General features: G+C 42.7%; 1 protein-coding gene across 1 annotated transcript in view; it reads left to right on the forward strand.

Annotated features, from left to right (window-relative positions):
- PCOLCE2 (procollagen C-endopeptidase enhancer 2) overlaps nucleotides 1–27,620 on the forward strand; it is a 53,727-nt gene extending 26,107 nt beyond the window's left edge. The window contains exons 6-9 of the mRNA XM_044290247.1: nucleotides 7,285–7,439; nucleotides 23,417–23,500; nucleotides 24,604–24,771; nucleotides 26,509–27,620. Coding sequence (XP_044146182.1) covers nucleotides 7,285–7,439; nucleotides 23,417–23,500; nucleotides 24,604–24,771; nucleotides 26,509–26,639 — 538 coding nt within the window. The 3' untranslated portion in view covers nucleotides 26,640–27,620. The remainder of the gene's footprint in view (nucleotides 1–7,284; nucleotides 7,440–23,416; nucleotides 23,501–24,603; nucleotides 24,772–26,508) is intronic.
- Nucleotides 27,621–27,747: the final 127 nt, after the last annotated feature.

Genomic DNA, 27,747 nt, shown 5'->3' on the forward strand with positions numbered 1-27,747 from the left:
GCAAAATACGGCAAAATTACAAGCCATCTAGTTTGCTCCAAATGTATCACATACCAATGTCAGTATTTACTCCATAAAGAAGGATTCGTGCCAAAATAGAAATCTGATAAGAAAAGTGCACAAGGTTAATAAAGTGGCGTTAGGGCCATCGCACTTATGAATGTGTTATGAGAGAAAAGGTGCAAATATTGTGTGTTCCTGCACAGATAGCCATATTCAGTACTTCCTGATCTTCTCCCATTAACTAGCATAAAAATGTTGCAATTTCCATCAAAATTTTGCAAGTCTGCACTACTCATTTATTATGCTCTGTACTGTATTTGATAAATTGGGCCTCAACTTTTAGAACTTTAATCTCCAGCTCTAAAAGTTAGTTATGGAGCAAATGGTGCCAAAATTGATAAATCTCCCCAAAGAGTGGTGTTAGGCAGTGACAGGCCTCATAGCTGCTAGGGGAGATTTATGGCAGGAGTTTCCATGTCTTCCCCATCAGTCATCAGGTCTGAGGCAGCACCAGGTGCCTCAATCAGTCTGGGATTAGAGTCCAGCCCAGGCTGTCAGTCAGGGGAGAGAGATTCTTTGTGAAACAGATTCCTGCTGAAGGCTCTGTACGAGTGGTCTCAGCCGGGCTGGCTTAGGAGCCACAGGGCTAGGTGCTAGCCTGGGCGTTGGGGGACACCGTGGCACCTGGGAAAAAGGGCCACAAGGCCAGAGTCGGGAGAACTACTGGGCCACAATCCCCCAAAAAGGTGTTGAAGGATCACCTGGACTGTATGGCTGGAGAAAGCCGCATTTATGTTCCACATCTGAACAGCGCTCGATCTAGGGTTTGTGGAGTCAGGGCTTGTGTTTTTGTATTAGCAAGTGCCTAGACTGGCAGGTGTTTGTTTTGTTTAATTTATGTTTTGTTGCTGTGAAAATAAGCCTCACGTTTGGACCTGCAATCTTACTGTTGTGAAGATAATTGTGAGAATGACCCCAGAAAAATTGCTAATCCCTCACAGTGGTTTAAAATGAACTTAGAAATAAACCATATGAAATAGAGATGAACAGATTTCCCGAGACTTGCTTAGAGTCCGATTTGGTCAATTTGGCCATCAGATTTAATTCAATCTGAAAAAATCTGACTCCAATAGAAAGTGCCATAGCCCTGAAAAGTCATGTTTGACACTTTAGGGTCTCCTAGGACTTTATCCAACCCCCTCAATAGCTGTCTTTAAAGGACATCTGTCAGCAGATTTGTACCTATGACACTGTCTGACCTGTTGTATGTGTACAATGCAGCTCAAGGCATCTGTGTTGGTCCCATGTTCATATATGCCCGCATTGCTGAGAAAAAGTAAGCTTTACTATATGCAAATGAGCCTCTAGGAGCAAGGGGGGGGGGGGGGTTGCAGTTACATCTAGATACTCTTCTCTCTCTGAAACTGTCACGCCCTCTGCACTTTGAGTGACAGGGCCGAGCAGTGAAAACATCATAATGCCTGGCCCTGCCAATCAAAATGGAAAGGCACTGGCAGTTGCAGAGGGCAGAGCCTTTAGGTGTAATGGTAACGCCCTCGTGGCAGACGCATAAGAACATGGGTTCAATACAGGTGCCTTCATCTGAAAAGCACGCATGCAACAGGTCAGCCAGTTTCATAAGTATCAATTTGCTGACAGATCCCCTTTAACTTTTCACTCACTAGGGGCGGACCTAGGTCCACCTCCTAGCAAACTAAAGGGTCTGAGTCACGCTCATTAACCCTGAGCTATCCATACAATACTATTGATTAGACAAATACAATAAATCTTAACATTTCGCTTAACAATTCAACATCAGGACAATCAACCTTGCATTAACCTTATTCTGGGGTACTGCACTACTACTACCCTCAGAGCCACAGCTACCATTTCTTCCATTCTCGCCTCTCCTCAGGCCACTGCACATATGCCATTAGGGCTAAAAGATAACCAGTTTCCACACTACCTTATACCTAAAAAGTAAGGCAAAATCTATATGCAATAAAACGTCACTTTTATTCATTTACTTAAAAGACTCATATATTTAAAACCGCAACAATATGTTGTATGTGTTACAGCAGTAACGGCGTGTTTTCAATTACTTACCTGGTAGGCCATACCTGCCTCCAACGGTCTTCCTCCGGGTGGGCCTAGCCGTGGAGTCTGCTCTGTTCCTTTTCGCAGGCTGCAGTCTGCATGCTGCAAAGGCCTCTTCTCCTCTGCCTGGAGTGTGCTTGCTCTCTCTGGCTCTTAAAGGGCCAGTGTGTGCACCCTAATCTTCACCAGCTGATGCCTGGCAAGCCTGGGGTGCCTAAGATATAAGTTTCTTTAGTATGCTAAGCCGTTTGCAAAGGTGTTCTGATCTGCTGTCTGCCGATGTACTAACCTCTACTTGTTTACTTGTATTGGATCTTCGCTGCCTGACCTGTGCCATGTTACCTGTATTGGCCCTACGCTGCCTACCCTGACCTCTTATTACCATATTGCACATACTCTGCCAGCGCTGACCTCAGCCTGTCCCTCATTACAATTTTGCCTGACCCCTTGGTGCCCTAGGGTCTCTGATACCCGTGCATTAGCTGTTAACCACATAGAGACTACTCTAGGAGGTAGCGGCCTGGTGGCTGAACTTCAGTGAAGTCCAGATCCCTGTTTAGGGGTTAAAGAGTGAACACCAGGGGACTGCCAGGATAACAACCTTAACAGTGTGTAGTGGATTAGATTAATGACATCAAATACACTGTTGAATGGCAGTGACAGCTGCTATATAATGTATAGTTGGGGAATGTTTCTGCAGGTCACATTCCTCCAAAATTATACACCAAGACAGTCAAGCTAAGCTAAAAGCTAAATTCAAAGCCCCCATGGTTCTGGCATTCTCAGGGGAACTGCACTGCAGCTTAGACCCTCACCTCTGCTGATTTTGGGTGGTCCTTGTGTATATTCCTGTAAAACCCTTTTAAGCGATCTTTCATTATGGTCCAAAAGTATGTGCTGTCTAAAATAGTGGACTCCTATCCTCAGGATAGGTCAACAATATCAAATCTGTAGGTCCAACACTTGCCACCCCCACCAATACGTTATTTTAGACAGCAAGATCCATCCACTGTGTTGTTTTTGGAGCCAGCATACTGCAGCTCAGCTCCAGTTTACTTGAATAGCAGCTCAGCTACAGTAGTGTCATCGACTGATATTGAGGACCTATCCCCAGGATACGCCATCCAAATGTAAGTTCTGGAAAAAAAGACTTTAAATCTATACTGTACTGTATATTTAATCTTTGTATATTTTCTTTATGTAATGAATTATACTGATACAGTGCCGTACACGTTTCACGGGGCGTAAGTTCCATTACCTCTTCATATTGGTATGAACTGTTTATTCTGCTTTTTCCAACACTTCTCTTGCACACATTCATATTTATTGCTCTGAACCAAGGACAAATGGGCGCGGTTCACTGCTTCTATTCCAAATGGCACATGTTCTAGGAACAAAAAGAGTGAAAAACAAAACTTTTTGTCCAAAAAGAAATAGACATTGGTGTTTTTTGAGAACTACATTACCTTCAGTTAGCAAGCCACAAGGCATGGTAATGGTTACATTCCCATTTGAGAAACAAAAACTACAAGATTTGACATTGAATATGATTCATGCAAAGAACATGGAATCACAGTAATTGTTAGTTTGATGTACAGTACTCTACTACATCTGTAAATGATCTGTTCTCCCCCCTCATAGAGCTATAAGTACATACCCAGAACTTCTTTAAGACAACAACAGTCCAGCTCTGTGTGCTATACCGATGCACAGACACACCTCAACAATAATGGATATCTATTAAACATCTTTAAGTAAGGGCCATACTTAGCTCAAAACGCGTAAGCAGTACATTTTTCCTGTGCTGGATCTTAACTTTATCAATAAAGCTTAAAGGGACAATAAAAGGGACAATGTCACCAGTTTCTAACCCCCACTTTTAAAACTATTGTTCTGTCCATGGCGCCCTTGTGATTACAAAGGTGTTGTTATAAGCTAAATCCGCCGTCTCGTTTTGATAAAAAAAACCTTTTATCTAACCTGTCAGTCATGTGGATAAGGTGCCCAGGGCGTTTCTCAAGGTCTGAAGATGCCGCCCGCCGCCGCCGCCGTTGGTGCCCAGCTCCTCCTCTGCTCCTTTCAGCGCCGCCTGAATGTAAAGAAATACGCCTCCAGACGTGCGGCTCCATACAGCGCTTGGCAGGCTCTGACTGGCTGGCGGCAGTGTTCGTCTTATGAGGAGGTTGAGCGAAGTGCGCGCGCATGCGCACTTCGCTCAATGAGGCTGAATCTAAAAGTCCGCACGGGCGCATCAGGCACAGGCCTGTGCGCACGCGTGGGATCTTTGAAAAGAAGGAGGGGGCACTGAGGGAGAGCCGGAGGCGTATTTCTTTACATTCAGGCGGCGCTGAAAGGAGCAGAGGAGGAGCTGGGCACCAACGGCGGCGGCGGGCGGCATCTTCAGACCTTGAGAAACGCCCTGAGCACCTTATCCACATGATTGACAGGTTAGATAAAAGGTTTTTTTTATCAAAACGAGATGGCGGATTTAGCTTATAACAACACCTTTGTAATCACAAGGGCGCCATGGACAGAACAATAGTTTTAAAAGTGGGGGTTAGAAACTGGTGACAGAGTCCCTTTAAGAAGTTTTAGCTAGGTCAGATGCTGCATTTTTTTTTTTTTTTTTTTTTTTTTGCGAGTTACTCATAACTTCCACCTTTGTGCTCCCTGTGAACCTTCAAATGTTTAGAGCAGTAAACAGGGCAGTGATTTCATATATTTTCTCCAGAGGTTTTGGCAACTAATGGACTCTATATTTCCATATACCTTAATCTATAGACAGGGACTTAAAGTAGTTATGTATGCTACAGTCCACCAGATATGTCGGCCGAAGGTCAGGGATCAAATTGAGAACATTAGAAAGTTTCACCTCTTTACATGCTAAAACAAATAAGGAGGAATTCTTTCATGAATGAGCCACAGAGTTTTTTATTCTTAAAGATAAAACTTTCACTATATAAAGCATTCCTCTAATGTTTGAAGGCAAAATATGAATATTCCTGAATGTCATGTGGTGGAAAAAATAATGAAATTATAACATTGTCCGCATCTTCATTGGAGGCTCCGTTCAGATTCCTTAAAAAATAGTCAGAAAAAGTCCACTCCAGTCTTTTTGACCAGAGTCTGTTTAGCTCAGTTCATCTCAGCTACATGTCACATCCAGCACTTCTGTTATTGTCACTGCTCTGCTCCTATAATGGAGCAGAACAATGGAAATAACTTGCAGTGATTTGAACTTACCCTTACTCCCCAAAAATAAAACCTGAGTGTATTTGGCTTTTATGATGCTAACTCTGGTTTCTCTGTCATCCATAACCCAAAAGGTCCTCCTCTTTCCACTTAGCTCATCCTGGTTGTCACAGTAAGAGAATAATACCCCTCTCACTGGACAGAGACATTCTTGGTAGAATTTTTACATGTAGAATATGAAACATGATCCTCTATCAGTGACCAAATGACAATTTGTTCACAAAAAACCCCATAAAAGTCTAGTTTAAGGCTCCATTCACACGTCCGCAATTTCATTCCGCAATTTGCACAACGGAATTGCGGACCCATTCATTCCTTTGGGGCAGCACAATGTGCTGCCCGGATCCTGAATTGCGGATCCGCACTTCCGGGTCCGTAATTCCGATCCCCAAAAATATAGAACATGTCCTATTCTTGTCCACAATTTCAGACAAGATTAGGCATTTTCTATTAAGTGCCTGTGATGTGCGGTCCGCAAAATGCGGAACGCACCTCGCCGATGTCCGTGTTTTGCGGATCCGTGGATCCGCAAAACACACACGGACGTGTGAATGGACCCTAATGGTGGCAAAAGTGAGAAAGGAATTAAGTAGCTTCTCTGACTATTTGCATTTCAGTGGCGTACATAGAGAAGCAAATGCCCCATAGCAAGGATAAAACCAGGCCCCCCACACAGGACAGAAGGCTTTCTGCCTAAACCATTTTCAATGACCTTTGGGCCATTTTTTCCACTGCTTCATTTGCTAACAGTTCCTTTAGAGGGTTGAGTCCTGACCAAGTTTCCAACTAAGGGCTTGTTCACACGAACGTATGGGTTCCATTGCCGTATTGCGGACCGCATATGCGGATTCGCAATAAACGGACACCGTTCCGTGTGCAATCCACATCACATGCGGACCCATTCACTTGAATGGGTCTACAAATCCGGAGATGCGGAGTGGTGCGGAACGGAAGCACAGAAAGGAAACTCACGGAAGCACTACGGAGTGCTTCTGTGGGGTTCCGTTCTGTACTTCCGTTACGCACAAAGATAGAATGTCCTATCTTTTTGCGGAACAGAGGGATGCGGACCCATTCAAGTTGAATGGGTCTGGATCCGTCCCGGAGGCCTCACAAACGTTCTCCATGCATTGCTGACTGCAAATTGTGGACCCAATGCACGGAACGGAACCCATACGTTCGTTTGAACAAGCCCTATGACTGGGCCCCTCTTGTCCTAAGCCCCATAGCAGTCAAATGGTCTGCTGCTATGGTAGTTACGCCCCTGATCTACTCCAGTCCCTTACTGGTGTAGATTTAAGTGTTCTTGTTTGCCAGGAAACTGGAGTAAAAGTTTTCTGGCAAGACTGGTGGAGAAATGCCGCTTGTGCATTCATTTTTGCCATGTATGACTTTCACACCACAAAAGAGGACTATTTTAATTATAAATCACCCCCATAGACTGGTAATGTGATAAAAATATTATGGAAGTGTCACTTTAATGTACCAAGTGGTCTACACATTTTTATCAAACAAATGTAGTAGTTCGATAGAGACACATACACTGAACAGTATTTTTGTCCATAAGTTGTTGTTTTTTAAATATACTTTGGTGGCGTCATTAAACCTTGTCTGTGACCTTTATCACCAGTGTTCCACTGATGAATTGGCTGGTGAATGTGACTTTGGTGATAGGAATAATCATTGTCAGAGCTCTAGTGGTGACCATATTGGTGGTCAGCGGTCCCATAAACAAGAATAACTAAAATAAAGTTGAATAGAATTGATAGAAGAGAACATATTTATTGGTATTTTATGGTCCTTCAACATTTAACACCCACCTAAACCAGACTATATACCATGTGTATGATCATTATATTTTGCATATGAATCAATATGTAATGTCTCATATTGTTTTCTTGTGAAGTGACACATTATCTGTCCTCTTTACAGACCCATAGTATCTGAGAAAAATGAACTTCTCATCCAGTTCTTGTCTGATTTAAGTCTAACAGCCGATGGGTTCATTGGCCATTACAAATTCAGGCCGAAAAAGTTACTGACGACCACGTCCTCTCCTGTCACAACAGCTGCTCCGACAACTGCAAGTAAGTCAGTCTGCCTTTCAAGAAGTACAGGACTGTTTGGCCAGTATGTTACTGGACATTTAAGACCAACAAAGGTTTCTGATGGAAAGGTTCTACCTGTAGCAAATTCTTCTCCTAATAGCTGAGATGCTAATCTGTAAATACCAAATTCTGCTTATCACAGATAAGAAAATGGCATTTTAATGGAATACTTCTGATGTTTATCGAGACAGGCCCTTTGAAGTTCAAGAAAGCTTTTGTGAACATCAATGAGGTTCCCAGGAATTACTCAGTGATTAGACAGTCAGTAATAGATTCCACTTAGCACAGCTTAATAACCATAATGAGAAAATTATCAGAAGGACGTATTTCAGCATTAGTAGTCACGGAGGCCTCTGAGAAATACTCTGTGTGGTCTTTACCATAGTTAAAGGGGTTGCCCAGGTTCAGAGCTGAACCTGGACATACCTCCATTTTCACCCCGGCAGCCCCCCCTGAATTGAGCATCGGAGCAGTTCATGCTCTGATGCTCTCATTTGCCCTGCGCTAAATCGCGCAGGGCAAAGGCATTTTTTGGAGATCCAGTGACGTACCGGGGCTCTCCATGGGGCTGCCAGGAAGCCCGGTGACATCACTGGCACTGATGGGCGGTATTTAGCACTGCCCTAGCCGTTTAACTGGCTAGGGCAGCGCTAAAGCCCGCCCATTAGAGCCGGTGATGTCACCGAATACACTGCCGGTCGGAAGTTTCCGCTTGGCAGTTTGTAATTGAAAACAAAAGAGACCCTGCCCTGCACGATTTAGCGCAGGGCAAGGGAGCGCATCGGAGCATGAGATGCTCCGATGCTAGGCTCAGGGGGGTTGCCTGGGTGAAAATAAGGGTATGTCCGGGTTCAGCTCTGAACCCGGACAACCCCTTTAACGCATAATTCCACCTAGTACGCCACATTGAACGGTCTAAAAGATTTACTGATATATTTATCTATTTATTGCTGTTACAGTGCTTTCACTCCACAGTAAAAACATTCCTTCCATCTTTCCTGCTTTTTACTAAAGAAAAATGACAGCACCCACATATTACATGTCTGTGGGATATTCAGACCAGTAACTTCAATGGGTAAATGCATGCCAGAAAATTCCATGTCCAAAATTTAACCTGCTATTTGAAGCTTTTCCTTGGAAAAAAGGACCTGCTTTTTGTTTAATCAGAACCTCTGTATTACCCCTGTGTAGCAGTCCTACAACAATGCAGGGAATTGGAGAGAAAAAATGTTAACAGCTAAAGGGGTTTTCCGGTTTAGTTCCTCTGTTGAGAATCCTTATCTCATGACCAAGAAACAAAGATTATCTCTCACTTTGGAGGACCTGTTTAGTCCTGCATTACACAAACCATGTATTGAATGTAATGGTGGTGGTCTGTGTCGACCAGCATCTCCACTCTACTGGCGAGGTTGACTGCTGGAATACTTACCCTCTCACTGCTGAACACCGCAGGCTGCTTGTGGTCTTCGCTACATCCTCCCTACTGCTCTCACTGGTGAGAGCTCCCGTAGGCATGCCCGCTCTTCCTGGCTCTTAAAGGACCAATGTGCATAGGCTAATCTGTCCCCAGTCTATGACAACATTCCCTAGGGTTTATATGGTGCCGTCACATTCAGTAAGTTGCCTGATCAAAAGGTTCTCAGCTTGTCTAGTCCGGAAAAGGTTGCTATCATACAATATGCTATGATCTCCTGTGCTTGAACTCTGTCTGATCACTGTATTGACCCTATGCTACCTGCCCTGACTTAATGTCTGTGTCCTGTATTGCATGAACTCTGCCAGCCCAGACCTCAGTTTGCCCTCTGACCATACTCCTATTTTTGTGGTGCCATGCACTGGTGTCTTTTGATCTGCCTGGGTCAACAGTCTCTGAACAAAGACTACTACTAGAGTTACCAGCCAGGTAGCCTCTGTAGCAAAGTCCAAATCCCCAAACAGGGGTGAAGGGGTCAATACAAGGCGACCATCTCCACAACACCCTCAGGAGTAGCCTCAAGCTAGATCTGTTCAGTGGTGCTGCAAGGAGATTGATTACCAAACCAAGTTTCCCCAAATATTACAGCTAATCAATAGAGGTCCAACTTTGAAAACAATAACTCAGTTATAGTTCCAAGGCTATATCAGCCCTCCATGGTTACATGCAATGACTATGTAACTACTTTTGATTGTAACATTCTTTGATCTCTTTGATTTGCACTACTCAATGGGACTGATTGCAACATTTCTCGTAAGAGAGGAAAAAAGTGGGAAATTATTAGCAGTAGTTTCTCTTTCTTCTCCTCCTTCTTCTTCTCCTTCCAGAAATATTTGTACTTCATTGTATGTTTCTTTCAAGCCTTGTAAGGAGTTACATTATAGTAATAACAGGTAACATAAACAGAAGTGGAAGTACCTCAGTCTTCTGGATTTCTGGTGCTCAATGGCGAAATGGACAGCTTGAAAGCTAAACACACTTATGGTTTCTCAGCTCACATATTGTTCTCCATAGACATTCATGGATTTGGCAGTCCCAAAGAAAGGTTTGCCAGACTCTACCTAATGGGATGCTGCAGACTATTGTACTTCAGTAGTACTAACATTACATTACATCATTATACTTTTTATTTGATATGGTTTGTATACTGGAGACTTTTTTGCTGGATCTTCGAAATATCGCATTGCAGTGCAATATAAAGGAAATATACTGAGGTGTTTCTGGATAGTCTTTTATTAGATTTTTTTGTGAAATCCTAATTAGTGTAACACAAGTCGTCTCCCTATATTCCATCAATGTCTTGTGGGTGCACAGCAGAGGAACAGGGTGAGTATGGACATATAAAGTAGTGGTCGTAGTTCAGCAGGAGCAGTACTATTTATGTAGTACAGCACTTAAGGAGGAGGAGACCGATTCCCTTCAAGCAAATACTCATGGTTAAAGAGGTTCTCCGGATTCAGAGCTGAACCCGGACATACCCATAATTTCACCCAGGCAGCCGCCCCTGACATGAGCATCGGAGCAGTTCATGCTCTGATGCTCTCCCTTGCCCTGCGCAGGATCGAGCAGGGAAAGGGCTAATTTATTCACTGTAACACACTGCCGGGCAGAGGCTTCCGCCCAGCAATGTGTTCTGTGACGTAATCGGCTCTAAAGGCTAGGGCAGCGCTAAAGCCCGCCCATCAGTGCCGGTGACGTCACTGGACTCACTGCTGGGCGGAAGCCTCTGACTGGCAGCCCAAAGGAGATCCCAGTACATCACTGGAACTCCACAAAATGCCTTTGCCCTGCGCGATTTAGGGGAGCTGCCTGGGTGAAATTCTGGGTATGTCCAGGTTCAGCTCTGAACCCGGACAACCCCTTTAACAACAGTATTATTACAGGAATAAGATCATAAACTGTAACAAACAACAACTAGCTGTGCACACATGGTTTAGGGATAATCACCCATATGGAAATCTCTGCTTTGGGCGAGCTCTTGACCTCTAATTTATGGGGTCTAAGGAAGACTGAACTGACCAGTTGGTTTAAAACTAGATTTTTTGAACCATTCTGCACCTATCAATGTTCTTGGGTAGGTAAATTCATAAAAAATTAAGCTGACAGTTGCCATAGATTAAAGTCTGTAACAATCTCAGACAGGGTGTAGTACTAGTATATATAAAGAATAAACTGTTTGTCATGCACATTAGGCACATTAGCTGAAAACTCGTTTGTCCAACAGCTATCTCACTCCACCATTGCAAAGATCGCAAAAATTGGCAGATGTGGTGGAGAAATCCTAAGACATACTAAACAGTGTGTCGTTTATCAGAATTATGTGATGTGTTAATGTCAGCTGAACCTAACTAGCCTATTCCTACTTGTATCTATGCCCCCGTTACACCAGAAATCTAACTTTTATAATATGTTAAACCTAGAAGCTCGTTTCTCCTACCTCTGTACTCGCCCTGCTGCACTTGATTGACAGGGCCAGGCAGCTGGTCTCCTCCTGCCGGCCCTGTCTGCCATGTATTTCGCGCCTGCGCCGTCCCGTTCAGCATTTGGCTCAGGCGCAGTGAGTGAAGGACGCTATATCAAGCTGTCAGTTCAAGGGGAGTCTCTTTTCTACTGGAGCTCATGGGGCATGTCCATTCTGCTGCAGTTCTCTCCCTATGACAGCACAGGAGGCAGTTGAAGGATAAAACCCATATCACTGAGATCCAGGTGCTGGTTTGAAAACTGTAAAATGTTTTTCGTGAGAGAACCCCTTTAAGTTTGGCCTAACTGAGTCCAATTTCTTCAAACTCATTTTCTACAGTCTAGATAGTAATATACATCAGTAATTTCTGAGAAGGTCTTGGAACAATTAGCATTATCATTTAGATCTTCCAAGATTATAAAAACCCTAATCCAGCATCTGGTGGCTTTGGGACGTCCCCATCTTACAGCTCATTATTTTAATAATAAAAGGTAGAAACAACAAATATGATCAATTTTTTGGCTATTTAATTGAAAAGACCTTACTGATCTCCACACTTTAATTTAGTAGTTAATTGGGTTGTAAAGTGTAATGGGTTTTGAAGAACATCACACTCTGTTGACCTTTACCACATGTACTCCCTGATGTGCTTGTGAATTTCTGTAATCTAAGCTGTAATGCCCAGAAGTTATTTCAAGCTGCCATACAACAGAGGTCTGGCTTGTTTCAATTGTCCGAAGGTTTTCTTTGGAGGTTTAGACTGACACTGAAAATTCTATGTTCAGTACTATAAATAAATCTGTCTGGGCGAGATGAATTAAAGGCCTGTAATATCTGACGATTACCTCTGTTATTTATACATTCCAACGTGGCTGACCACATAGCAAGCCAATGTGGTGTGTAAGCACTAGGTCCTTACATGTCCATTACTGCAGTGTTGATAGGGATGGTTCATCATTTAAATGAATTCAATAGGTAAGGATAAGACATTAAATACTCACTACACACAATATTATGGAATGAACACCACGTAGAAACATTATATCATAGACAGTATGTATCTTTAGGTTTCTTGTGTATCCCTTTTTGCTGAATTACCAGTATTCCATGTCCATAGCTTTAATGTTTCCAGATATTTGTGTTTTGTGTAATTCCCTTGCCTCCCCCGTGCTGTGAATATATGTGAATATGAACTTTTATTCCACCATATTCTGCTCCTGCAAGTGCACTGAGGGTGGCGCTGCACTGTGAAGTGCCCTCTAGCATCCCACCAGGATATCAGCTGTCATTCAATGCAGAGGGGACTGTGAAATATCTAAATGCAGAGAGCACTTCACAGTGAAGCCCTGCCTCGAGTGCACTTGTAGGAACAGAATCTAGTAGAATAAAGATTAATACTCGCACTATTCCTGATAATAAAAACTCCATAAAAAGGTATGCTTGTAGTGTGCTCCTGAGCCCCTACCTAGTGCTGCCAGTAGTTAACATGGTCAAAACTGCTGACAGATTCCCTTTAAAGATTTTGTCCCATGAATAAATAATACTTATCACAGTCAAATCAAGCAAAGCAAACCAGGAATCTCTACCCTGTCTATTCACAAGAGAATTTAGGTGGTGAGACTGAACTACTGAGCATGTGTGTCACTAGCACAAGTATGTGCCATATTTTACCATCAAAAGTGTGTGTGGGGGGGGAGGCAGTGTATCTTGTAAAGTGAATACTAGTGAGCGCTTTGATTATGGAAGCTCTCACTATTGTGCAGGGAGCGAAGCAGTGTGAGGGCTGCTGGGACTCACCCTCCCTTGTCTTCTTTCCTGGGGCCATGCTGCACTGTAATGTCTGACAGCATATAGCAGCAGGACGTAGTTGGTGCACTATGACCGATAGCTGCACGCAGTCAGATGACAGTGCATCGGGGGCCAGAGAAGACAAGGGAGAGTGACTGGAGGAGTGTTCATCAGACCTGGAGAGGAGTTGTGGAGCAGGAGAGGTAAGTGAAGTTACAGTATTTATTGTATATCTGATCTGAGGTCTGATGAGGGTCTGGCATGGAGGTCTGATAGGGGTCTGGCATGGAAGTCTGATCTGCTGTCTGTTAGGGGTCTGACATGGAGGTGTGATGGGCATCTGGCACGGAAGTCTGATCTGGGGCCTAACTTGGAGATCTGATGGGGGTCTGATATGTAGGTTGAATAGAGGTCTGATCTGAGGTCTGATGGGGGTCTGATATGGAGGTCTGATCTGAGGTCGGATGGGGGTCTGATGTGAGGTGCTGATATGGAGTTTCTTATTTTCCTAATCTAAAACCTGGGGTGCGTCTTATTATCAGGTGTGTCTTATAAAGGGAAAAATACGGGTGATGCAATATGAAAAATTGTTCTGTTGTGTCTGCTCTATCAGAGAAGTGTAATATTTCATTGAGGGATCACTTTCTTTCTGCATTGAACTATTCCATTTTTTCAATGGCTCCACAATATTATACTGATACAGTAGTGAGGAAAATGCAGCCCTGCAGTGTAGGCAGTGAAGTTTACAAAGCAATGTTTCAGCTACTCCACTGAGCCATTTCAAGCTTTGTGGAAAAGATGAAAGGTTGCTCTGTGAACAAATAAGGATTCACATCACCTTCTATGCCTCCGTTTGACGTATACATTACAAAAAAAGGATATAAAAATGCAGCACACCACGTTCTTGTATCCTGCACAACTGAGAACTCAAAATGGCCTTGGAAAAAAATAACTAAAAGTGGCCCCATGTTGTAGGTAGGTATAAACTGACAGAAGGTGGAGGAACACAAGTAGGTGGGCCAAGACATGTAGGCAATGACAACAGAAGTAGATTGTGACAGCAATACTGTAATGCAGAACAAAATACAACCCGAACAGAACGAAATACCACAGTGCAGCACAAAATACTGCCACCCCCGCAGCGGTATAAAACTGTATCATCGTCCCAAGGAAGACAATACAGTTGAATTTAAGAGGACACCTGCAGCCACTGGCCAGGTCCATAAGTACCTGATGCTCCTACATGATTTAATGCTGAGAGTTTTAGATCTTTATGTACCTGGTTGGTAGCCTTGAGAAGACCTTAGGTGGCCCCCTGGGCATTAGCCCACTGGAAAATTTCTCTGTAAGCTCTATGGCCAGTCCACCCCTGACAGTTTGTATTGAAATGAACTGTCTGTATAGTCTACATCTACATATGTTCTAGGTTCTACCGAGTAAGAAAAGCTGCTTGTAGCTCCTCTACATTATGGTTAATGGACCTCCCTCTATTTAATCAGACATCATTAATGGGGTATGGAAAAAAACTAATTAAATTAAGTGTGAACTGAACTTTAGATAACCCCTTTTTTCGTAGTTTTCTAGTTTTTTTTGTCTTTTTATGTCTAAAGATAGGGAACATACATGCATCGCTTTTTATTCTTATCCTACTTATGCTTTATCTATACAATTTTCCTTCATTTTGGCTTGTTTTTGTCCCAAGGCTACAATTTCCACAGCTTCATTTTTTTCTATATCTCACAATGATCACTAAATACAAATATACAAATATATTTGAAACGTTTGAGCTTCTGTATTATTGCCTTATTAATCTCAGCATGAATGTGTCATGATCTTCCTTTCGGCTGGTGGAGTGATGTAATGAAGAAAGTATGGAAAGCTGGAAGGAGGATAAATTATACCCCATATGTTGTCAGCCTCCCACATTCCTGGCTGCTAATGTTAAGTGGCATTAACCCCTGAATTGCTAGACAATCCAACAGTTTATTGGAGTACCCTCTATGACATGAACAGGGGCATGACATTTCCCAGCATAGTAATGTTCTTTCCAAGCTTCTAAAACAAATTATAACATTAGTGTAAGTATTTACAGCAATATTATGAAAATTCACAGATTTTGTTCCTAAATTCACTGCTAGAGAATGGTGAATATGTTGCCTGAAGTTAAAGGGGTTATCCAGTTTCAGAAACATCCCCCCATGTGCCAGGTAATATACTTACCCTGCTCCCTACGCCGCTCCTGGTCCCCGCGTCACAGGTGACGCTAGGGAGGCTCGTCCCTGTCCCTGCCTGCCATTGGCTGCTCCCCCCTCCGACACCGGATGTTTTTATCCGTGTACAGGGAGAAGCAGCAGCGGCGGTGCGGAGACCAGGAGTGCCATAGGGAGTGGGGTAAGTATATTACCTGTGAGGGGCCCGGCACATGGGGGGGTTGTCTCTGAAATCGGATAACCCCTTTAACTATATTAATTATAGATTTTCTGGATGTTTGCGGACTATTCAAAGGGGACCTGCCACAATTAAATGTAATTTTAACATACATCAGCATGAAAAACTAGTTACTTTTGTAATTTACTTACTGTTAGGCCTCATGCACACGACCGTTGTGTGCATCCGTGGCCGTTGTGCCGTTTTCCGTTTTTTTTCGCGGACCCATTGACTTTCAATGGGTCCGTGGAAAAATCGGAAAATGCACCGTTTTGCAGCCGAGGCCGTGATCCGTGTATCCTGTCCGTCAAAAAAATATGACCTGTCCTATTTTTTTTGACGGACAACGGTTCACGGACCCATTCAAGTCAATGGGTCCGTGAAAGAACACGGATGCACACAAGATTGGCATCCGTGTCCGTGATCCGTGGCCGTAGGTTGCTTTCATACAAACGGATCCGAAGATCCGTCTGCATAAAAGCTTTTTCTGATCTAAGTTTTCACTTCGTGAAAACTCATTTCCGACAGTATATTCTAACACAGAAGCGTTCCCATGGTGATGGGGACGCTTCTAGTTAGAATACACTGCAAACTTGGTACAAGACTGCCCCCTGCTGCCTGGCACCACCCGATCTCTTACAGGGGGATATGATAGCACAATTAACCTCTTCAGGTGCGGCACCTAAAGGGGTTAATTGTACTATCATATTCTCCTGTAAGAGATCAGGGCTGCCAGGCAGCAGGGGGCAGACCCCCCCCCTCCCCAGTTTGAATATCGTTGGTGGCACAGTGTGTGCCCATCGCCCCCCCCCTTCCTCCCTCTATAGTTAAAAATCGTTGGTGGCACAGTGTGTGCCCATCGCCCCCCCCTTCCTCCCTCTATAGTTAAAAATCGTTGGTGGCACAGTGTGTGCCCATCGCCCCCCCCTTCCTCCCTCTATAGTTAAAAATCGTTGGTGGCACAGTGTGTGCCCATGGGCCCCCCCCCCCTTCCTCCCTCTATAGTTAAAAATCGTTGGTGGCACAGTGTGTGCCCATCGCCCCCCCCTTCCTCCCTCTATAGTTAAAAATCATACTTACCTGCTTGCTGCTGCGATGTCTGTGACCGGCCGGGAGCTCCTCCTACTGGTAAGTGACAGTTCTTTAGCAATGCACCGCACAGACCTTTCACTTACCAGTAGGTGGAGCTCCCGGCCGGTCACAGACATCGCAGCAGCAGGCAGGTAAGTATGAATCTTCTACAATTGTACTATTGCTAAGTAACCATGGCAACCAGGGATGCAGTAGCTTCCTGGTTGCCATGGTTACCGATCGGAGCCCCAGCGATTAAACTGGGACTCCGATCGGAACTCCGCTGCCACCAATGATGGGGGGGGGGGGAGATGGAGGGGGGCGATGGTGGGCGCACACTGTGCCACCAACGATTTTTAACTATAGAGGGAGGAAGGGGGGGGGGGGCGATGGGCACACACTGTGCCACCAACGATTTTTAACTATAGAGGGAGGAAGGGGGGGGCGATGGGCACACACTGTGCCACCAACGATATTCAAACTGGGGAGGGGGGGTCTGCCCCCTGCTGCCTGGCAGCCCTGATCTCTTACAGGAGAATATGATAGTACAATTAACCCCTTTAGGTGCCGCACCTGAAGAGGTTAATTGTGCTATCATATCCCCCTGTAAGAGATCGGGTGGTGCCAGGCAGCAGGGGGCAGTCTTGTACCAAGTTTGCAGTGTATTCTAACCTGAAGCGTCCCCATCACCATGGGAACGCCTCTGTGTTAGAATATACTGTCGGAAATGAGTTTCACAAAGTAGCTCATATCCGACAGTATATTCTAATGTAGAGGTGTTCCCATGGTGATGGGTACGCTTCAAGTTATGTTCGGGTGTCCGCCTGGCCGTGCGGAGGCAAGCGGATCCGTCCAGACTTATAATGTAAGTCAATGGGGACGGATCCGTTTGAAGATGACACACTGTGGCTCAATTTTCAAACGGATCCGTCCCCATTGACTTGCATTGTAATTCAGGACGGATCCGTTTGGCTCCGCACGGCCAGGCGGACGCCAAAACGACTTTTTTTTCATGTCCGTGGATCCTCCAAAAATCAAGGAAGACCCACGGACGAAAAAACGGTCACGGATCACGGACCCACGGACCCCGTTTTTTCGGACCGTGAAAAAAAACTGTCGTGTGCATGAGGCCTTACAAAAATGCTCTAGTTGTGAGATATTCTCTATATTTAAAGGCACCCGTGTTTAATCAGTACAGTGGTATACATGCCTACCTGAGGTGGTCGCACATGCTCAGTTCCATCCTTCAACTACCACAGTACACACAGAATGATCTATTTCAATTGTTTACTTTTTTTTTAAAGTTGATGATTATGGCCTACAGCTAATGAAAACCCAAAAGTCAGTATCTCAGAAAATTAGATTATTACATAAGACCAATTATAAAAAATGATTTTTAATACAGAAATGTTGGCCTACTGAAAAGTATGAACAGTATATGCACTCAATACTCGGTTGGGACTTCTTTTGCATGAATTATTGCATTAATGCGGCATGGCATGGAGACAATCAGCGTGTGACATTGCTGAGGTGTTAGGCCTCTTTCACACGAGCGTGTCCGGATAAGGTCCGGATGCGTTGCGGCAAACCCACGCGAGTAGGTACGCAATTGCAGTCAGTTTTGACTGCGATTGCATTCCGTTGTTCAGTTTTTATCACGCGGGTGCAATGCGTTTTGCACGCGAGTGATAAAAAACTGAATGTGGTACCCAGACCCGAACTTCTTCACAGAAGTTCAGGTTTGGGTTCAAGGTTGTGTAGATTGTATTATTTTCCCTTATAACATGGTTATAAGGGAAAATAATAGCATTCTGAATACAGAATGCTAAGTAAAATAGGGCTGAAGGGGATAAAAAAAAAATTAACTCACCTTAATCCACTTGTTCGCGCAGTCGGCATCTCTTCTGTCTGTTGTGTGAGGAATAGGACCTTTGACGTCACTGCGTTCATCACATGGTCCATCACAAGATCCATCACCATAGTGATGGCATCACAAGATCCATCACCATAGTGATGGATCATGTGATGGACCATGTGATGAGCGCAGTGACGTCATCAAAGGTCCTTTTCCTCACAGATGAAGACAGAAGAGATGCAGGCTGCGCAAACAAGTGGATTAAGGTGAGTTAAATTATTTTTTAACCCCTCCAGCCCTATTTTGTATTCAACCATGTTATAAGGGAAAATAATAATGATTGGGTCCCCATCCCGATCGTCTCCTAGCAACCGTGCGTGAAAATCGCACCGCATCCGCACTTGCTTGTGGATGCTTGCGATTTTCACGCAGCCCCATTCACTTCTTTGGGGCCTGCGTTGCGTGAAAAATGCACAAAATAGAGCTTGCTGCGATTTTCACGCAATGCACAAGTCATGCGTGAAAATCACCGCTCATGTGAATAGCCCCATAGAAATGAATAGGTCCGGATTCAGTGTGGGTGCAATGCGTTCAACTCACGCATTGCACCTGCGGAAAACTCGCCTGTGTGAAAGGGGCCTTAAGGAAGCCCAGGTTGCTTTGATAGCGGCCTTCAGCTCATCTACATTGTTGGGTCTGGTGTCTCTCCTCTTCCTCTTGACAATACCTCATAGATACTGTATGGGGTTTAGGTCAGTGAGTTTGCTGGCCAATCAAGCACAGTGATACTGTGGTCATTAAACCAGGTATTGGTAGTTTTGGCAGTGTGCTGGTGCCAAGTCCTGCTGGAAAATGATATCAGCATCTCCATAAAGCTTGTCAGCAGAGGGAAGCATGAAGTGCTCTAAAATTTCCTGGTGGATGGCTGTACTGACTTTGGACTTAATATAACACAGTACACCAACATCAGCAGATGACATGGTTCCAGAAACTGACTAGAAACTTCACATTTGACCTCAAGCAAATTGGATTGCGTGCCTCTCCACTCTTCCTCCAGACTCTGGGATCTTGATTTCTAAATGATATGCAACATTTACTTGCATCTAAAATAGGACTTTGGATCACTGAGCAACAGTCCAGTCCTTTTTCTCCTTAACCCAGGTGAGATACTTCTGACGTCTCTAGGTCATGAGTGGCTTGACACAAGAAATGCGGCAGGTGTAGCCCATGTCCTGTATACATCTGTGTGTGGTGGCTCTTGAAGCACTGACTGCAGCCACAGTCCACTCCTTGTGAATCTCCCCAAATTCTTCAATGGTCCTTTTCATGACAATCCTTTCAAGACTGTAGCTATCCCTGTTGCTTGTGCACCTGTTTCCACCATACTTTTTCCTTCCATTCAACTTCCCATTAATATGCGTGGCTGCAACACTCTGTGAATATCTAGCTTCTTTAGCGATGACGTTTTGTGGCTTACCCTCCTTGTGAGTGAGAGTGTCTTCTGGACAACTGTCAGCAGTCTTCCCCGTGATTGTGTAGCCTACTGTACCAGACTGAGGACCATTTAAAGGCTTAGGAAACCTTTGCAGTTGTTTCGTGTTGATTATAGCTGATTAGAGTGTGACACCATGAGTCTACAATACTGAACTTTTTCACAATATTCTAATTTTCTGAGATACTGACTTTTGTGTTTTCATTAGATTGTAAGCCATAATCTTCAACTTTAAAAGAAATAAACGCTTGAAATAGATCACGCTGTGTGTAATGAATCTATATCATGCTAACTGTCAATTCTAATAAGTTTCACTTTTTAAATTATATTTCTGAAATAAATTAACTTTTCAATGATATTCTAATTTATTGAGATGCACAAGTATATGATGTCTGATTTTAGTTTTTAATTCAGTTATAGCATAACCCTTTCAAGGGGAAAGTATCATCAGAAAATGACGTCTTGTTTAGGTTTTTATTTTAAACATATTTTGAAACATTTTTAGTGGGGTTTTTGTTCTTGAAATATCGCAGCTTATACAATGGCTGCTTGAGCAGTCACAATAGGATCATTTGTCAACTTTGTTGTATAGGTTGGGACAGAATAGTCATCTAATTATCATCAGGGGTAGGGAATTTAATCACGCCCTTAGGGAAGTTTTAAGTTAAAAAAAAAAATAAGTAACTCCAACATTTAGGAAAAAAGAACAATGAATATTATTTCTAAATTGTTATACCGTAAGCTTCATGTTAAAATTAAAATGGTTAAACTTATGTAGACTACATTTCTTTGTAAGCTAGATAGGTTGTTATATACATTACAATGGAGGCCGGTCAAGAAGTGGAAATCATGAGGTGAAGCCTGTGCAATACAAAAGGTGAATGACAGTATGAGCTGTGGTGATACAGTGGATCACTGCTAACTCTTTGACCTTTCAGGGGAACCTCCTGTACAGTATTGCTTTTTTTAATTTATTCTATTTTTCTCTTACTTCCTGTCTAAAATGAGAAGCAGAAGGGGAACAAGGAAGATTTGGGTTATAGGATTGAGATAAGGCAGAAAATGGCTAGCATTACCTAAAGAATTCTAGTGAACTCCCATTCCTTCTATTATTTTAATTAATTTACTTTTTTGCTTCCTGCTTTTTCTTTGAGGATTATTAATACAAATAACAAGATATTATGCATATTAGGTACCGTATATCATGCTCCTTTATTTACATACAGAATCTAGTGAGAGTAGGATAAGCATTAAAGATCCAGTCTGTTTTAGGAACCGAATATTTTACTTTCAAACAATTACTCTGCAGTGGGCACAGAGTACTAGTATTTAAGATTCAAAATTAGCATAATAATAGTTAAATCAGCAGGGACAATCAAGAGAACACTCTAGGTTGGGTAAAACCCGAGCAGACCTGGGTGCATACCTGTAATCTAGACCGTCTTAGTGTCAAGGATCAGTGAGCATGGATACACTGAACCAAAAAACTGGTTTAGCTTTGGGCTAAACCCTAAGGCCCCTTTCACACGAGCGAGTTTTCCACGCGGGTGCAATGCGTGACGTGAATGCATAGCACCAGCACTGAATCCTGACCCATTCCTTTCAATGGGTCTGTGTACACGAGCGTTTTTTTCTCTCATCAGTTCTGCATTGCGTGAAAAACGCAGCATGTTCTATATTCGGCGTTTTTGACACAGCCTTGGCCCCATAGAAGTGAATAGGGCTTCAGTGAAAAACGCATTGTATCCGCAAGCAAGTGCGGATGCAATGCATTTTTCACTGGTGGTTGCTAAGAGATGTTGTTTGTAAACCTTCAGTTTTTCATCACGCACGTGAAAAACGCATCAAAACGCATTGCACCCGAGAGGAAAAAAAATTAACAACTGAACGCAATCGCAGACAAAACTGACTGAACTTGCTTGCAAAATGGTGCAAGTTTCACTGAACGCATCCTGAACGCATCCGGAGCCAATCCGTCACACTCGTGTGAAAGAGGCCTAAGGGTGTTATTCCGATGCTTCCCTGGCATTCACCCTTTAACCACTGTACAGGGATCTGGACTTCGCTGCAGGGGAACAACCAGACCACTACTTATTGGGATAGTCCCAGTATAGTTGGCAGCTGACCCACTGGGGTCAGGGACTGGTGCAAGCAGCAGAAGGTCTGGGCAGAAAAAAAACAAAAAAAAAAACACACCAAAACTGCAGGTATAATCTAAATAGTCGCATATTGATTATTTGGTTTTTGGGAGCACTTGACTGTAGAAAACTTGGAAGGATGGCTGAGATGCAGGAAAACTGCACCACAATTGTGGAAGCAGTTTGGACAGTTTCTATTACTGGAACTGCTGATAATAGCAACACAGAACTGGAGACACTAGGAGAGCTTGTGGGTGGGGTAGTGATAGATGCAGAAACAAGGATGGCAGGAACAAAGACTGTAGCACAGGCAGACAGACTAGGACAGTGATGGTGAACCTTTTAGAGACCGAGTGCCCAAACTGCAACCAAATACCCACTTATTTATCGCAAAGTGCCAACACGGCAATTTAACCTGAATACCAATACAATATATCTTCCATGTACTTTATCATTTAGCTATAATAGCTTAATAGCCTACATTCAGTGAGCCGCCTGTGCTGTTCATAGTGCGTCCTGTGCTGATGAATAGCAGGAAAAGTCTAAAGCATATTGGTACGCCATAGACTTTTTCAAAGGCGTGGGTGCCCACAGAGAGGGCTCTGAGTGCCGCCTCTGGCACCCGTGCCATAGGTTCGCCATCACTGGACTAGGAGAACTAAACCACAAACTTGAGCTGCGTTTCCTGCCACCCCCTGTTTTTTAGATCTGGCGTGAGTGGGGAAAGGTCGCAGATTTTTTGCGTATATCTGGCGCAGATTGCAGTGCAAATGTTATTTGGTCTGCAATCTGTGCCAGATATACACAAGACTTATGTTGACAGTATGTTGGTCCCCAACTATGACAGCCAGTTTTACATTAGATTATGTGTCTAGTAGCCTTATTGATTGAGAAATGACCATTTGCAATGCTATGCTTTGAAGAGAGCCAGCTGCTGTGTCATCTTGTTTTTTAGTGTATCCGACATATGTTCACAGTCCTCATATTATTGGAGCCATATGTCTATATATAATTCTCTCTCTCAACACCTCAGTAATTTTGAACCTTTTCCCTTTTTTACTCATTCCTTCCTTTCTGGTTTTTATTGTCATTTATATGACAGTGTATGTCATTGTTCTGGATTCACACAAAAAACTGTTAAACTGCTTATCAATTTCACCTTGCTTAAAGTATTGCATTGTAATACTACTAATGCCGTTGTTGACTCATCTACTTTAATGATACTCATTTCTTTCATTGTTTTTTCTTAGATCTGAAACCCACAGTTGCCTTGTGTCATCAAAAATGTAAAAGGACTGGGAACCTGCAGGGCCATTACTGTTCAAGTAACTTTGGTACGACAAAAGGGGCATCTCTAATTTTGTAATAATTTACTTCTGTGCATTTTAATACCAACTGGCAGAAAAAATCCTTCGGAGTTGACTTGTTGCTCGGCCTGTGTCTTACATTGCTGTCTGCAAAGTCAAAGGATTCCTTGAGAATCTGGAGACTGTAAACATCTGTCCTAGGCAAACGGCATAAACACAAATGACAGAAGGTGAACTGTTACTATATAAAGGTCTTTATTCAGACATCTTTTTCTACACGTTGTATTTGTGGAACGCGGTGGGTATTTTTGACCTACAAGGACAGGTTTGTCCCTTTGGGATCGAACCTTCTTAATGTGAGTTCTATAGGACGACAAAATGAAGGAAAACAGTAATTTAAGCATTTAAAACTATTTGGCTAAATAGTTTTACTTTCTGATTTTATTTTTATATTTACATATTGCATTGACTGTTAAACCAAAGTCATTTACATAGTGAAATCAATCACATTCCATTAAATAGACCAATTATAGTCAAAGTGGAGGGGACCCATTGTGGCTCCAAGTGCCCGGACCCTCATTGTTTAAGAGAATCCATTGAGGCTACTTTCACATCTGTGTTTTTGTTGGATTTGGCAGGTTTCTCCAAAAATGCTTCCGTCATGATAATACAACTGGCTGCATCCGTTATGAATGGATCCAGTTGTATTAGCTAAAAAAAAAAGCCACTAAAACCACTGTAAGTCAATGGGTGTCGGATCAGTATTCTTTTGTGTCCGAGAAAACGGATCCAGCACCATTGACTTACATTGTGTCTCATGCCGGATCCGTCAGCCCCTTTCACTTCAATGGGGCTGAGCTGCGCCTAGGTCATGTGACCGATGAACATGACGTCACTGGCCTAGGCAAAGCTACTGCGAGCGCCGGTGCCTTCTCAAACAGCTGATCAGCGGGGGTCCTGGGTGTTGGACTCCCACAATCAGATACAAATGACCTAGCCAGAGGATAGGTCATCAGTAAAAAAACTGTCAGAAAATCCCTTTAAGATACTTTGCATGTCTTTCAATTAATATGCTAACCATGGTTACATGCTGTATAATTAATTTCCGACCATTCTCTCAATTTTTCAAGTCATTACTGGGACCGTTATAACAACAGTGAGCAGAGGTGGAAGTGTGTATGCAACAGTGTCTATTATCAATGTGTATAAAGAAGGGACACTAGCCATCCAGCAAGCTGGAAAATCCATGAGTGTCAAGATTATCGTAGTGTGTAAACAGTGCCCAATGATCAGAAGAGGTAAGTAAACATTCATAGCTGACACCTGAATGCGAGAAATTTGAGACAATTGCTTTATCTTCAAATAGGGTTTTAACAATGTATAGTCTGAGATCTGAGTATTCTCATTTGGGGTTTGCCAATGGGATTTTTTTCTAATAGGGGCAGATTGGTTTTTAAAAAAATTATCAATACTCACCCTCACCAATCACCTAGCGCTGCCGTTACGATGCTTTTCTGATCCATGCTGCTCTCCGCTGCGTGGCCTCATGTATGACACACAGGAAGTCACTTGGCCTGCCTGTCCATACAATCACTAGCTGAGGTGGGGCAATGCTGTGGTCAGTGATTGACTGAGCAGGAAGTTCAAGGCATCGGCTCTTTGTACAACTCAGGACCAGGAAGTGGAGAACAGTGGGGACAGGCGCAGAGTATGGCAGTGAGGGGGCACTAGTGGGGGAGACTATTGTTTTTATTTTTATCCCATTATGCACCTAAAAATCCCCTTTCAACTTATTTTAAAAGATGAACTATTACAATACATTGAAAACTGGAATTATAGTAGTTTTCACACAGCTTTTCATAACAGGATTGTATATGCACTTACTTACCAAAATTAAATTAAAAATGAACTACCGTAGGTGTCAGCAGCAAAGCTTAAAGTTAATTGAACCTAACCTAATGTACAGGAAAAAACTGTTGTCCATCCAAAAGCAGTCATGTTGAATTTCAGGGGCTTAGGATTGGGAATGCATTCTGAAATTCTCTTTTTTTAATTAAAGCTGGTAAAAACCATACAGCTTATTATTAAAGGAACATTCTGTGAAGAACGTAAACATTGGGTTATGCTTAAAAAAAAGGGGTGTCACATGAAATCAGGGGTTGTCTCTTTTAAATCCTTTGTCATGCACTACTCTCTCAAGTCCGGCACTAGACAGTATATAGTGTATCAGTATTGCCTGGAGTGTTGCTTTGAGGAACATATTGAGGCAGATTTATTAAAGTATTTATGCAACTTTTGTGATGTAAATAAGTGGGGTGAAAAAGTTTATGTCAGAAAATTGTTGGCCTTGATTTAAATTTCGGGTGCATGAACTTCCAGAAGATGCTCCAAATTTATTAAGAGACCTGTGCCATTTAATAAATTTGCTACATCTTAAGTCAAGCGGCCATTTTACCAAGACTGGAGTATTAAATGCCAACCTTAGTAAAGGTTCCCCATTTTCAAATTTAACAAGCAACGCAAAGTACACCAACGCACACTAAGGGAAATCTGTCTTCATTGAGTCCTATTTATGAGTCAAATAGCCAAAATAGAATAATCCAGTGCGCCAAGTTTGCCTGTTTTCCAGTTTGAAAAAGGCATGGCTTATCATAAAGCGGTATGGCTTAAGATGCAACAAGCCAATTAACCATTGGTACCAACAGCTGGTAAGAAGTTAGAGAAAAGTGTCTAGCCCTGCACCAAATTTTTATATTTTGCAAACAATCACAAGCCAACCTAAGGGGGCATTATGTTCTGCTGGCTAATTTTGTAACAATGATGGGTGCCCTGAGAGTAGACACAAAATAAACCATGGTTAGTACATATTGTTATCACTGGTGCATGCTGTGAATAGGGACAGCCTGAATAAGGACTGACACACACTTAATTGTGAAATCTATTTTTGGGTCATTTTAATAAAGCTTGATGAAGGTGCACCATCGCTTCAACTATAACATGTAAATAACTTCTCATCTTATTGTTCTCTACTATAGGTTTGAATTATATAATCATGGGTCAAGTCGATGAAGAGGGGCGAGCAAAGATTTTACCGAGCAACTTTGTCATGAGCTTCAAAACAAAGAACCAGAAATTGCTGAACACATTGAAAAACAAGAGATGTTAGATGACGTTTCGGCATATGTGACTGTGCTTCTCCTGATGGAAGAGAAAGATAATATGACTTTAGGAATTCTGTTATTCAGTGAGTCTTCATCATCTCTTGGCAGTGCTTTATACTTTCACTGCTAGACTGGGCTGGCCATCATTAACCATTCTAATTTCTTGCACCTCCAGTCAGGGTAGCTCTAATATAAGCTTCTCCCTTCGAGATTCCATTGACTTATAAATTGAACTGTTCTAAGTTCCGACTACTTTTAAAGGGAATCTATCAGCAGTTTTGACCATACAAAACTTTTATCAGCACTAGGCCGTGGCTAGGGAGAACATTACAAACATACCTTTTGTAGAGTTTTTATTATCACGAGTAGTGGGAATATAAAGTTTATTTTGCCAGATTCTGCTCCTTAAAGGGGTTTTCCAAGTTTCAGATATTGGTGGCCTGTTCTCAGGATAGGTCATCAATATCGAGAACCTGGAAAATGCTTCTAAGTGCACTGGAGGCAGAACTGGAGTGACTCCCCACTGCTCTGAGTGACAGATGAAGTAGTCTCCTGGTTGGATGCTACAGCTGTCACTCAGAGCAGAGGGAAACAGCTCAATGCAAAGAGTTCTTCACATTGAAACCTCACCTCTAGAGTACATCTAGGAGGAGAAACTGGCAGATCAAAAGTTCAAATTGACATTACTCTTAATGATGAAAGCTCCACAAAATATATGTTTGTACTGCCCCAAACTAGTGCTGTCAACAGTTTAGCATGGTCAGAACTGCTGACAGATTCCCTTTAAATCTGTTTATTTATAGATTTCAGAAAATTATGAAAATTATATTTTTAGGAGTTAAAAGTATGGTGATGTAACATATGAGAAAAAACTAGTGCAATATTTATATTTTTAGTTTTTTTAAATTTTAGGAACATTTTTTCAGTGTAATAAATATTTTAAAATGCATTTTTTTGTTCAATTTATGCTTAATAAAGTCTATCCACTAGTATTTTATAGCCCATTCATTCTTTAAAGATTGGTGTAAATAAAAATAAATTAGACTTTCAATTATGGTAAAAAATGTAGATACAAACTATACAAATTTTGCAAACTTGACTAGCTACTAGTAT

The sequence above is a fragment of the Bufo gargarizans genome, chromosome 4 (assembly GCF_014858855.1).
Source record: "Bufo gargarizans isolate SCDJY-AF-19 chromosome 4, ASM1485885v1, whole genome shotgun sequence".
Classification (NCBI taxonomy): domain Eukaryota; kingdom Metazoa; phylum Chordata; class Amphibia; order Anura; family Bufonidae; genus Bufo; species Bufo gargarizans.